The 14,979-nt window shown below is 44.3% G+C and overlaps 1 protein-coding gene across 1 annotated transcript in view; it reads right to left on the reverse strand.

The window, feature by feature from the left end:
- LOC135390808 (glutamate receptor ionotropic, NMDA 3B-like) overlaps positions 1–14,481 on the reverse strand; it is a 34,308-nt gene extending 19,827 nt beyond the window's left edge. The window contains exon 1 of the mRNA XM_064620728.1: positions 14,043–14,481. Coding sequence (XP_064476798.1) covers positions 14,043–14,414 — 372 coding nt within the window. The 5' untranslated portion in view covers positions 14,415–14,481. The remainder of the gene's footprint in view (positions 1–14,042) is intronic.
- Positions 14,482–14,979: the final 498 nt, after the last annotated feature.

The raw sequence follows: 14,979 nt of genomic DNA on the forward strand, positions 1-14,979 counted from the left end.
TCAATAAATAAAAAATAGAGAATAAATAAGAATCTCTTTCTTGTCACAGATGTTTCGACGAAGCGGATGAAGCGGATGGAATACATTGAGCGCCTTGACTTCCGGCCGGTCATTGCTGCTCCCGGAAGCCGAGTTTAATTGGATTTGGCTTCGGTATTGGCTTCAGGGGCTAGACGGATTTGGCGCCTCGGAGAATGATTCGTTAGAAGTAGACGGTCCATATATGAAGTTCAAGCAAGGCTCACAAGAAAGCCAATGTGTGCCTGCACGAGGACTCGAACCTGGACCCATTGGGTTTTCCGCTCTGGTATGCTACCGTATATGCTGATTGATACGGCCTTCTCGTGATTACACTTCCTCTCAATAAGTAATTTTTAAGTAAATTTAATAAAGTAAGTTTCAGAGACCGAACTTGATTGAATTCTATCAGAGTGAAAGTCCAGTCACACAGAGACTCTTGAACGAGAACTCACGGTATGCCAAGGAATGTGAATTATCGTTCAGGTGCCTCTGTGTGACTGGTGTGAGGTTCATGGTTATCCTATTTCATGATAATACACATATGTATTGTCATCAAATAGGATAACTATGGACCGTCTGCTGAAGACTGGTGCCTTTTGGTCTAAGTAGTGCTGAGGTAGTATTCGAGAGTGATAGTGGATAATTGTTAAGGTGGCCTTCGAAGTGCCATATCTACCACACCCTACCGACGAATGAGATTGTGAGTCACGCCAAAGTCCTGTATGGTATGTACTTTGTATTGTAGGGATGCGCATAGTATATGTTAACAATGAAGGGTTTGATGGCCACGAAATCATGCAAGCGATAAATAGACGCGGAATGGGCATCAAATAGCATCAAATAAACAAGCTGCTTATGCATGTACTAGTGACGTCACGTCACCAAATGGGTGAGGGCCTTCCACGTGGCACTTTAGGAACGATCACCCATTTTGTGACGCCATAACTACAACGCTTCAAAGCGATTGTAACAGCTTCTTAATGATTTTGTACCAGTATGGGCGTTAAGTACGCTTTCCTGTCGAACAACGATGATATGCAGGCAAAGCACGCTTTACAGGCACATGTATTTGTGTCTTTTTCTTTCTTTTCTTCTTCTTTTTAGAAACATTTTGTCGAAACCTTGACAAAGAGGTAGGAGATACATGCAACTATAAAATGTCATAGTAGCACAATTAAACGCAGTAAAAAAGGACACAAGCACAAGGGAGAAGTGACAGAAAACAGAAACAGCGTGCTCTCAACTGAAGGTTTATTGTTGACACAAACAGACTTTAAATACCAATATCTCGCGACGACAATAATATGTACAAAATGTCAGCCAGTTTCTCTTTGCTATGTTTGCAGCTCCGGAACCGGTATGGTTTAAAACCAAAATCCTAACTTTAAATGAATGACATCTCTTGTTTTGTAATCGTACGAAAGAAACCTTCTCGAATATCGCGTTTAAAGAACGTCCCGTACCTGCGCGTTCACGTTTTCCCGCCTTAATGTCATTATGAAATTCTTCATTACGTGCTTCTGCGAGCGGGAAAATGTCGCAGTAACAGATTCCGCCGTGAAACTCAAGAGAATCCCGAAATATAATTTGGGCCGGTGTATGCGGATACAATTTGAAAGAAGACCGTGTAGCGTACACTTAATTTGGAAAGCAAATAGAGAAGACTCCTCCCGGGGATGTTTGTTCTGCTGCTTAAGAATAAAACAATTAATAAATAAATGTAGACGAACGAATGGTATCCTGGGTGTTATGTCAATATGACTGCGAAAAGGATTCACTTCGGGAGCGTCAAGTCAAAGTGACCGTGCAATGATTTTCGCATATTGTGATTTACCTCACATCGGAGGGCGTTTATATGTAGAACATAAGGTGTTGTAATAATGTAGGTGTTGATCCGTTTCTGTGTAACACTTGTCATTTTATAGTAAATGACAGGCAATAGAATACAGAAGAATTTGCTTCTAGAACTTTGTTGTGGTGCATTGCAGCGCAAAAAGTATGTTTTTAAGAATCTTGTCAAACACCACTCGTATTATCTTTTATCAACATCTAGTTGAGTTGTGCTTCTGCTCCCAAAACGCAGGGAAATGCATTCTTCGTATCAACATCGTTCAATCGATAGTCTGGATAAATATAAACAAAATACTGGAGTACAACAAACAGTCTGGAGTAAGATAATCACAGATTTCGGGCTAGATTAGCGAGATAGCTCTCTCACAAAATCCCAAAAATATTTCCTACCGAACGTACGTGCTATCAGATTAAGTCCCAAGGCCGTAGTTCATTCGTTTTGGCATCTCACTTCACTCCAAATTCGACACGTACTGTTATCGACACGTGACGCATAATCTACCCACATTTGAGAACGATCCACACGTCACAGAGAATAAACGTCACGTGACGTCACACTATGCATGTTGGGGAATGGTTCTCGCCTACAGAAAAGCACATTCTTTGCTCCTTCGCGGGAGGTGCGAAATACATGCGTGCCAAAGTGCATCAGGCCATGGCAAAGCCGACAAGACTCGCAGACAACGGAGAGCACGGACAACCTAAAAAAAGGCTAAGAGAAAAACAAAAGGGTGGGCAGAACTCTGCCGATCGAACGTTTTCACCGTGATAGATGATGGAAGGGGCCACGGCTGGTTTCAGTCAACAAATGGCTCCTTCGGCGAAGATTAAATCGGCCTTTTTTTGTTCTGTCGTCTGCTATCAAACAATGGATTTGCTTTATGCCGTCTGCATTGAACAAAAGAAAGAAAGAAAGCAAAAAGGAAGCAAACATAAAACTATGCGCCTCCGTGATTTCGTGAAAGTCGAATGGATGTCAGTATATTCTAGGAATGGGAATGGCGCAGGACAAGAAGTATAGTACCGAGAGTTTTGTACTGTCCGCGTTGAGTTCTACAATGACGGTGAAATCGTCTGCAAACAAGTGCGTTGAAGCATCGATAGACGCATGACAATACTTACAAAGATCCCGGGGCTCTATTCGGTTATAAGAATGGCACATGAATGTTTCAGCCATCGCTGTTGTCTGCTATGGCATTGCACTCCATGTTCATAAAAGCACGCGCTACTTAGCAGACGACAGCCCCTCGCGCCGCTTTCTGCGGGCTTGAACTATGATACAGCCGGGGTCTACGGAGCTGTGGTTGGCCGACAACAACAACAACACCAACTTTATTTCAAGATGATGAATGAGGAGTACTCTGCCCCATTGCTGGTGGTGATGGGGGGAATGTGGTTTGTCCACCAGATCGCATGTTTTCGATTAACATTATTGAAGCAATGCTGACCTTCACATTGTTGAAGACCCCGAGGTTTATCAGGTTTCAATTGAGATTCTGAGATTCGTGCTGTGCTGTCTTTTGTTTTCCTCAGACTCAGGGATTTGATTATGGATGTTTATCAGACCTCGATCTGTGAGAAACCATTGTGTGTGCATTTGAGGCGATTGTCCTCAATTTGTAAAGCCGCCACAGAATTCCACACTTCTTCGCCCTAAGGGTAATCATGGGCAGAGCGTCGGGCCAGTATCGCTTGCGATTTTTTGATTGATTTTTTTATTTTTGATTGATTTTGATTGATTTTTTTCCTAAAATGAGGGAACCGCCGCAGTGCGTTGCTACCATGTTTGCGTAGCATCGACTAAAATATGCACATCATTCTTACAAAGGAAAACGAAAAAAAAAGAGAGAGAGAGAGAGAATAAAGCAATCCAAAGTTTAAGAAAGTGCGTGCCGTCCTCTGTGCGCGCATTTACAAAGTACGCTCGCGAAGAATTTCCTCCGAAGAGATTTCGCAATCGATCATGTGGTTTCAATCCACGCCGCCTCGAGAATTTGCCTGAAAGATAAATATCCGCGAAAGTAAATGGCGGCCAGGAAGCTATAAAACAAAGCAGAAGGCATCGTCGATCATGGAGAAACACGGATAGGAAAGTTGCTCGCGACATCGCCAGAGGGCGTCAGTGACGCTGAACATTTGTTTCATAATTTCGAGCGCGTTTTGATAAGCAAGTCGTGCATCATGCTTGAAAGACTGTCAAGGATAAATTCAATATCGCATTAAGGTACCTATTTCACGAGGGACGGGTGCACGCAGAGAGATACCATAATTTTTAAGGGAAGTGGTATATTTAGTATTGCTAGAAACCATATATAAGAGTCAGCCCTCGTTAATATGACCAAGGCCGTTCCCGTGGATTTGGTCATACAGCGTATTGTGACATTAACGAGCAACAAGGATGATGCTCCAATTAAGCCCTTCATAGGGGAAACTTGTTTGGCTCTGTCTCATTTATTGAAGACGCAGCTACTGCAGGCCGATTGTTTCAATTGAATTGGAATGATTAGTTCATTTTATTTTACCAACACAATTTGTTATTTACAACCTTAATTTATTTACAATTTATCGACGAAAGAAACCCGTTAAAAGATTATATTTAGAAAAACTCTCAATATATGGCTTTCCCCTGACTCAGTTGCACGGGTGTTGGCGAGTATGTACCGCGCGAACGTCATCCTTGGGCCACTGGACTTTCGAGTCAGGAGGAAAACACGGTCTGTGGTGGACGGTCACAATAAAGGGGGAAGAATACACGTGTTCACCCCAGTTCGTTCACGAAATGTTGGTCATAGTCCGATTATCGAGTTGTCATAATAACGAGGGATCTCTACACAGGACCTCCATTGGGAGCAAATGGTGCCCCAGAAAAGTGGTCATAAAGTGAGGGTGTCATACTAACGAGTGTCATATTAACGCGTGTCGACTGTACTTCATTCAATAAGGGCAAAGACAGGTTACACCGCAAATTATCACTTTGGAAACGACCACGACCTACTAGATTATGACGACCATGTCATAGGCAACCCTTCCCAGCGCCGCATTTGGAAGCTAGCGGTGGCGCTACTCATCGGCCCGATAATTGTTTCCCCAACTAGTACAATACTTTGTACCTCAGCTTACCTTAGTATTTTTGTACAAGCGGTGGATGTCCCACGTAAGATGTCTCATTCTAAACTTGGTTATCATCATCATTCTACGCGTTTTTCATAGGAGCTGTAGCTGTCGTCTGCTACGGTAGTCGTACGTCCGCTTCTGCGCGTTCAAAATTCAAATTTCCATCGTCCAATCAAGATGTAGATCTCACGGGCCGGAGAGTAACACCCCTAGCGGATCGTGCGGACGGACTCCTCATAGGGGTTGCCGGTTGTGACATGGTCGTTATAATCTAGTAGATCGTGGAAATGACGCAAACTGTAGCAGACGACACTATAAGCGGACGAATGTCGCAACGGCGCATGCGCTCAATATCGTCTGCTGCGAAATCACCATCATTCCGATATACTTTGTTACACTCCTCTCATTCGCCATTCAATTCCCTATTTGTCTCACAAAAAAGAAAAAAAGAAGTAGGAAGAGATAGACATCTTTAATTTCGAGTCGTCGAATCGCCAGCGATCCGGCCCCGCAGTCTCGTATCTCCGCAAGCGGAAAAAGCGCAGAGCTCGGCACAGCTCGTTGTCAGTGTAGCGCATCGAAAGAGTGTCCGTGAGTGTGGCAGCCAGTCACAATCTGCCGGAGACCCCGAGTTTTGCCGACGCAGACCGCAAATCAATAAAGGCGACTTCATCCGATTTCCGATGTGTTACCTCCCTTCTCCCCATCTGCACCTCGACCCGGCGCGATTGGTTGGGCCAAAAGAGACTCAATTGCTTTGCCCGCTCTCTTTACATAAGCTTTACTCGCAGCCGCGAAAACTCGTTAACGTCAACGCGGCGCCGACGTTGCGAGACGTCGCACCTCGTCATAAACGTTAAGGGTACAGCGTTGCTCCGCAAAGGCGTCGATACGCCACGATAGGGTTGATCGGTTTTGAGGGGTCTGCCTTTCTACATCATTGCCCGACGTGAACTAAAGTTGTGCCATTTTGAAACAGTAGCAACATTTAGCACGTCGGAAGGGTGTCCTCGATAATGGTTAAGAAAAGTTGATTAGCCAATCGTGATGTCAAATCGTTTTGCTAAGGAAACAGCAAGCCGACTTATGTACGGCTAACATTTACCTTATCTTATATAGTACATATATTTATTTGTTTCCAGAATATATCTGACATCACATTACTGATCCTGAATTCGATAGCGTCATTTATCGTATCATTTTCCTACGGTGTTTCCGACCTATATCCAATTAAAACTCGCTAATATCACACTGATGCACATGACCCGATATGCGTACATAACCCTGTCTTCAAATGCATGTAATGCGAAACAGGAAGGGTAGCGGGGATTGGGGATGTGAGTGAAGATGTGTCTGAAGAAGTGTGCTTCCAACACCGTGTGTCGGAGATTTCCAGCGCACGTCAAAAGAACCCCTGGTGGCCAAAATTGTCCACAGTCCGATACGTGCAACATGTCGCTACACTATAGGCTGACACAGTTTTTGTGTTTTTGTTTTTTTTTTCAATTTTTTTTTTATTTAAAAAAAATCGTGTAATTACTCCTCCAGTTACCATATTAATTGATAATTCGCGAATTAATGTTTTGCGCACATACGTTAACGTGCGCGGAAAGCTCCGTGCACCGTAGATTTAACCCCCCTTGCGAAAGAGGGCGTGTCCATGCAACTTGCACCCTGCCACCAAATTGCGGGCGTCCTCGGCCTGGTTCGAACCCGCGACCTTGGGATTAGTGGGCGGACACTCTACCCACTGATCCACCGAAGCTTTGTCTAAAACCTGCCTGTGATCCACCGAAGCCGCTGTAAAGAATCCGATATCACCAAAAACATGCGTAAAGCGAGTTTTCTTGCAGTACATAACTGTATTGCGGCAAAGTCACCTTTACAAACTTACTTTTAAAACATTTCGTGTTAGCGCCGCGAAGCAACTGTGGCTATGAGCGGCGTACAGACTTTAGTATGTGTCCTGGGCCGACTTCAGGGGGTAACTGTGCCGACATTTGTCCGAAAAGTCTGACGGAAAACCTAGAAAAAACCTCAGACAGCACCTTCCGGCACTTTTACAGACAAAGGTTTCGTCGCGTTCTGTCGTATAACTCACAACTTGGACGAGCTCATGTTCGCTTCGGTCCTTTCGTCATTAGACAACAGAAAATCGATACAAAAAGGCGCATCAAAGTTGACCAAAATCACCACGTCCCTTTATACTCGCTAATCGTTCAGTGGAATAGCAGCAAACCATAGGCTAATGTAACTAAGGACGTTTCTACGACATGTCTTATTCGGAAATAAAAAGAAACTGACTACCAGTTAGGGCTGCATGGATAGGTGTGTAGCTGAACCGGACACAAACAGCATGCAAACGGATAAAAGGGAAAAAAAAGGAAAACAAAGGAAAAAAAAACAGACTGAGCGCTGCTTCATACAATTTATATATTTTGTATACATTATGTATACAGATTTTTGTATGAAGCAGCGCTCAGTCTTTTTTGTTTCCTTTCGTCCTGGCGTTTTTTACCTTACGAGTGCAGCTTGAAAACTATTCGAATAATAAACTGTTCCGTTTGAATGATACATCGCTTCAGTTCGAAATTCGAATACAGAATGCCTTATATTCGATTCGGAATTCGAATCGAGTATGCTATCGTTCGCTTCACTATTCGAAAAATTAGAATAGTCGCACAGCCCTGCTACCAGTGCGTGTGCCGGGTAGCTCCCATAGATATACACAGCAGCGAGTGTATGACTATTTATTTATTTATTTATTTATTGCTTACCAACGGTTGAAGCTAGCCTACACGGAGGCGCCTTCGAAGTGATACATCACACCAACACAATAAATAATACAGATAAATAAATAAAAAAGCGCTGCGCAACATTAATCACACGAACAAAAGCAAACAGCAGATCTAAAAACCCTTAAATCAGAAAAAATATCAACATCATCAGTTTGAATATCATTGTAAGAACACTGCATTCGGACAATCGGAGAGGATCTATCAGGGAAGCCGGAGTATAAAGATGCAAGGAAACCTTGTCAGCCTTGTCAGCGTAAAAACAAACATAAGACAAAAATGTGAGTGCGTCCACTGTTCCATGGACAAGCTTATCATACCCAGCTTAGATAGGATATTATTATAGGATAGGATAACTGCCAGGCCCGACTCACAAACCCGTCATATAAACAATTCTGGCAAGTTTCTTTTGTAGAGTTTCCAAATGGCCCGACGACGATTTAGATAAGCTATGTTCCAAACTACAGCAGAAAATTCCCAGTTTGCTTTGAACAGGACTATAATGCAGACAAACAAGTGCACGTATATCATTGATATCCCTTAGCGATACGAGAAACAAACCCCGGAGATCTCATACTTGCAGAGTACACATGCGAGACACGGTGATTGAACTTCGAGGCACCATCGAAAATTTTAAAATTTTTAACAAAAACTTTTTAACTCTGCGAGTTATTGGATCCAGGAGACTGAATCATGCCATGTCTCTAGAAGTACAGCCATCAAAAATTAAAAAGCGATAAAAACCCCGGTGCAGGGGACACAAAGAGACAACACAGACGAAGCACTGACTGACAAACAACTTTAATAGCAGGGACACATCTTAAATACACCAACTGCACACCCGACCCCTAGTGGCAGCCAAGGCCGTCATGCTGTAACCACAAATTATCACAAAGTTATCAAAAAGATATCACGCAAACAAGGCACCAGGTAAACGCCCCCCCCCCCCCCCCCCCCGAAACAGAATTCGCGTTAGTTATCAATGAATTGCTGGATTGTATCCGTTACCAACACGGAAGGCACGCTAATGCAACTATCTCCAGCCTGTTTTATCAACAAGGCTTCCTTTAAGATGTGTCCCTGCCATTAAAGTTGTTTGTCAGTCAGTGCTTCGTCTGTGTTGTCTCTTTGTGTCCCCTGCACCGGGGTTTTATCGCTTTTAGATCAAAAATTGACGCTCACAAGTTTTCATTTTTGCAACGCACAGAGGGGGTTTGGGACAGGCTGCCTGAGGAAGCTGTCCTCATTCAGGATTATAATGGTTTTTGTTCGTGGCTTAATAAGAATGTCCACACCTGCTAGGACCCACAACTGGGTCTGCAGTATGAATGAATAAATAAATAAATAAATACAATAAAATCACGCCAAGATCACGGATCACCTCGACTCTCTGTATAAACGAGCTATCAAGAACATAGCCAAATTGTACGATCCGTGCCTGCTTCCGCGTGAACGACATATACAATTTTAGTCTTGGACACGTTCAGGCACAATGCATGAACTTTATACAGCAGTTCTTAATTTCTGCCGCATCCTCTTGCAGTAATAAACAGTCCCCCATATATAGTCGAGACCGCTATAACGCGGGATTCCAGACAGTTTCAATAAACACAGGAAGTTAAGAAACATATATAGAGCAGTTCTTAATTTCTGCTGCATCCTCTTGCAGTAATAAAGAGTCCTCCATATAGTCGAGACCGCTATAACGCGGGATTCCAGACAGTTTCAATAAACACCAGGGTTCGGAAAAACCCGTTTTTTTTTAAAAAAAAGCCCGCCCCAGTGGGTTTTTTCGGGTTTTTCGGGTGCTGGGATTTTTTTTTTTTTCGAACTGCTGCATATGACACGCAACAGCCGTTCTCCACCTATTTTTCATGTTTCTGGAAGAAATAATTGTTTGCCGCTGTAGAATTTACGGTAAAGGAATCTCCGAAGCAGTCGTCCCTTTTCCTTCTTTTCTTTTTTTTTTTCTTCGTTTCCGTATTTCACCCGCGTGTGGGCTTTATTGGGTTTTTCAGCCCGGGTGGACCCAAAAAAACCCGGGTGGTTTTTTTTTAAACTGGGTCCATTCGGCGAACCCTGATAAACACAGGAAGTTAACAAACATATAGCTCTAAAAAAGAAGAAGAAAACAAAAAAATGGCTACATTCACTTGTGCCCCTCATTGAACCTCCGAGCCTGTCAAGATAAACTCTCGTCAGCTGATTAATGATTCGAGCATCGAGCATAAGAAGTTCCTCTTCTGGAAGGAACCCAACCTTGCAGTGCACAGGCTGAGTTGGTTCCCCTGCGGAACAGCGTAAGTCATTTGAAACAGGAAGAACAGACTTCTGGAGCAAGCCACCAATTTATCCGGTCCCCTTCTGCCCCATATCGATCCTATTTTGACTCCCTATATCCTCTCCCTCTTCTTTGTCTTCCGGAGCGGGGCCTCCACCTCCAGCAATTTCCAGCCTATAGCTTCTTGCGCCAATATTGTTAAGTGTGTCTTTAGTTTCCAACTTCAATCTCACTGGCTTCCTTCGGGATCTGCTATAGGCTGAGGACAGTCGGCTCCTAAAAAGGGCGCGCCCTCTGTCCGTCCTTTGTTGGGACTAATTTGGAGCTTTCTTACTCGATGAAGAAACCACGAACACGGTTTGTAGCGCGTACAAAGTGAAAATAAAATTGAATTTAACTCACTGTATACGCTTTCGCGAGTTTTTAAAGTCAATGTACCGGTGATAGGACCAAGAAAGCCTGACTTCACTTTGGTAATAGAACACTCAAAAACAACGAAAGGAAAGTTAGGTAGCAAGCGAGCTCGTGGTGACGTTCCATGACTTGAAAACCCGAGACGAGGTGTTTGTCTGTTATCGTACGTCCCTACCTCGTCTCGGGTTTTCAAGTCATGACTCAAAAACATTTCATTCTGTAGCTGATGAAGCGTGGTCCAACACGCGAAAGCTTCTATACGTATTAAGTACATATCAATCTTGGAAAGCTTCACTGTCGTTGTTTTGAGTGTTCTCTCCCTATATACCTACTTAACTTTGGTAACTTAAATAATAACACAGTTAAGCTTTAAGTTAAGTTAGTTAGACGTAGTGAACGCACCCTGCCGAAGTGGTGATGATAGCTGATTAAATCGTGCATGGATATCGCATCTTCCTAATCATGACCGATTGATTGGGTTGATTGAGTTTACACATCTGTTTACATACACGAAATACGAAAAAAAACACGAAAATATAAAAGAAAAGTGGCAATATTGACCAGTGGGTTTTATCCAGTCCACCTGGCGGACACAATTAACCGACTTGCCAACGCTCCAATATTTGCGTTTATTCGTTTACAAACAGTTGACTTTTACGTGCATTTCCTATATATTTCCTCTAAATTTTTATACCGGAATTTCGCCGAAACAATTTCAATTATAGGATTTCTGTAACTAACATTGAAGTTTATGTGCGCGCGAAACAGAAGCTGTATATTTACAGGACGCGGGTACATGCACCCTCTTCAGCAGCGTCAGCCTTTCTATACTTTCTTTATGCTTTCAGTAACTTTTAAGAGCAGTATGCGAACGTGCCTCATACTTTCGCCTCGCATATTTCCATCGCTAAGTGACCAATTAATACTCTTCCATCCTATCAAATAACGCGTATAGGACCGCGATAACACAGCAGCGACCATTTTCATTCATTGCCCGTATAATCGCAGCCGAGGAAGGTCGCGTTTGCTCCACTTGCCGGATCGCCCCGATATATCGAACTGATACCTTACACCTTCAGTCTAAATGAGATAGACGTGTCTGTAAATCCAATTAGTTCGTTCGTGACTTTGTATACGGATGCGAGCTGCTCCCTTCCGACCCCCCTGGGACACCCTGGGGGAAGACCGACCGAACCCCCCCTCCGGAAAGCATCGATCCACTGTGAGTTGACGAGAAATCGATGACCCTTCGGCCATCCGACGGTCCGCTCGCGGGAGGCCGCGGAGAACCACGCTCTCTCTCCATCAACCGTCGTCGTCAACGTCAAGAGCAATCTAAACAGTGCACGCGACGACGGTGACAACTGACGAAGGTTCGGACACGCCGTCGGGCGACAGAAAGAATATGGACCCGTCCGTCTGTCACACGGAGAGATGATTTCCAAGGTTGGCCGGCATCGCTGTAAGCGGACTCGGAGATGGAACAAAATCGGAGGAATATTCACGGAAATAGTGGTTTCGGATATAACGGTAAACGAGGATACAGCCGAGCAGTATTGTACGCAGGATATAATACCGAACATAGTATATAATACCACATGTAGTGTACAGTATATAGCATAATAGGTGTATTAAGTATTAGCATCAAACCTATTGTAGTCTATTAACGAATATAGTACAGTAAAATACCGAATGTCATCGTATAGTAGAGCATCTCATATATATATATATATCCTATGGTATAGTATTTGTCTCGACCTTCGGAATACGGAGACCGTTGGTCTAATACGCCTTGTTTTTCAATATTTTCGCATGTTGGAATACATGCAGACATTTTGCGCCAAACGTTTTAAAATTTCCAGTTTCCTGAGCCTTTTCACGTAGGCACTTGTAGTCTATTACAATCTTTCCACGACTCATCTTTTAAGCTGAAATATATTTCAGGTTAGTCTACAGTAATATGTATATTTCGAAAGCTGTACATGCCCCCACTTGCTGCTGTGAGCTAACAGAAACTTTCTTAATCGCTTGGCTTTTACAAACTGTCGGTGTAGAAAATCTATGTCCCTAAAAGTAACGCGCTGAGGCTATGTATGCATACAATTTTTATTTTTATTTTGTCTCCCGTGAGTTCGCTACGCTATATTGCGAAACTACGCAGACGAGAAACCTGCGTAGTTTTATTTCATTTTACTTTATAGGTCGCTATTTCTCTGGAGCGCAGTATATTATGTCCCGAGCAAGTGGAGCATGATAGATGTAAGTTGCTATATTGCCCGCTTTCCTTCATTCTTATTCACCAAGTATCACCAGAATAAAGTGACAACTTCTGCTTACAAAAGAGAGCAGACGACACACTTGATCGCGCAACCGCCGTGACAAATAACCTCCAGGCTCCTCTTTTCCCACGGGCATTTCAGGACGAAAACAAGTTTTCGTCTCGAGGATATCGCGCGGGTATGTAAAACGCGATCATAACGTCGATGATTGATTAGACAAGATTATGTCTGTCGTCAAACATTCTTTTCGGCAGAACCGTCAATCGAGAGCCAATCATGCAAAAGTAAATCACGAAACTAATTGCGTAACAAGCAGTATGTGCATACCTCGCTAAGAACTTGTATAAGGTTGGTGAGAAGTCGCATAAGGAACGCATTAGCGATTTACATAAAAATAAAGAGCAGTGTTTTCTCGTTAAAGTCAACCCTGTCCCGTTTCCGCGGCGACAGCAAAGGGTCCGGCGACGCTGTACAAGCTCTCTGTACCGCTGGCGTGAAGCAGAAACAGCAACAGACGAGCTGTCGTCTGCGTGTGAAAAGCAGCATCGCCAGTGAAGTCACGTCTGAAAGGCGAATGAAATAACTCCGCAGTAATGGTGCAATTTAGCTGCTTCGATTTTCTCCTCTTTCCGTGTAATCGTATTGGACTGCGATAGCGTTTGCGCACTTGGCACCTCTTTCGCACGTGAACGAGCACCGCCGATTCAAAGCAGACGACCGAAACGAATCGTGAACTGACAACGCGGGGTAGCTCTCGTTATGCTTGCTTAACGACGGAGTGTGACTTAACGGGAGCACTAACTTTTCTCCATCGGTTCTTTTTCGCGTCGATAAAGACACATAACGAGGCCCTTATGATGTTTAATGTTTTTATAGTGCCCGCTATTTTTATATGGCAAGTTTTAATGGGAGAGGTCGTAGAATGTTGAAAGGGAAAATGGGGAGAGGAAGAAAAGTCGGGAAAGTAAAAGGAGAAATGGTCGCAATGCGTAATCATGTTGTTGTGCATACAAAGCGCTTGTGCAAAGTCACAGCGTCTGCTGTGATTTACATTTGGTTTTATTTTTTTACAATAATAACAACTGGGAGTAGATTTACACTTCTTTAGCCTCCCTTCCGTGCTTCTTTAGCGGTCACGTAGGTATCGTCTGCTATGACAGTCGTTGTCTCTTCGTCGTCTGCTTTCATTTTATGTGCGCGTTTCCTTTTCTGTTTTTAAACGTTCAGCGTAGTTCATCTCAGTTTACAGAGGCCAGTGTAATAATGAGCGAAACTCTATATACTTACTCGAAGTAAGTCGAGCGATGCGTCACCGTAGTGTCCCGTGTATGCGATGACGGGCAATCCTGCCGTTCCCGCCGCTAGAGCCGGGGCAAATCCCGCTGGAGCTGGGCTGAGCGACAGCATCAGCAGCGGGACGTGAGTTTCCAGGGCCTGGCAGAGGGCCCCGAGCTGAGCGGCGGGGTCTCCGGACGGCAGGACGATGGTAGCCGCCAGCCAGGGCGAGGCAGTGCCCAAGGCCCGGCGCAACGCTCGGGCCAGGGCGGCCGCCGCGCGGTTCTCGGGCAAGGCGACCAGTAACGCTGGGGCGGTTTCTTGGGGCGCACTTTGCAGTAAAGGGATGCAGAATAGGAATAGGAGCGCTTGGAGGAGCGCCATGACGGCGCTAGCTGGTGCCCCGCCATGCGACCGCCTGCCGGCCTGCCACGCAAGTCGCCATGGCCGCCGCCAGGGGCCCTCTGACACTCACACTTGGAAACAGACGGGACCCCCTCTCTCTCTTCGTTTGACGCGACGCTAGCGGCTAGAGCGCTAAGCGGGGATCAGAGCGCCGAGTGCGAAGTCCACGCAAAGGATTTCAACGAAACGCCCGATCAGCATGCTCTCTTCTAAAACCCTTTTATGGGTGGAGAGTCTCGAATGGGGCCTTTAATTCCCTAACATGCCCGTCACACCAACACGGTCGTTTTGTTATGCGATATATAGCGAGCAGCAAAGCAATGAGAAATTTGCTCCGTCCAAAATATTTTCTTCTTCTTTTTTGACAGGTAAATACGATATTGACGACTTTTTTTCTGCGTTTGAGGACCAAAAAGACCAAGAGGACAAGAAAACTGAAGGTATCAATCGCCAAGTCTTCGTCACACAGGCTGACTTGCCGAATTCTACGTTTAACATAACACTGAAGCTACTGTTTATTAACGTACAAGCTTTCTTGCAGTAG

The sequence above is a fragment of the Ornithodoros turicata genome, chromosome 4 (genome assembly GCF_037126465.1).
Source record: "Ornithodoros turicata isolate Travis chromosome 4, ASM3712646v1, whole genome shotgun sequence".
Taxonomy (NCBI): Eukaryota; Metazoa; Arthropoda; class Arachnida; order Ixodida; family Argasidae; genus Ornithodoros; species Ornithodoros turicata.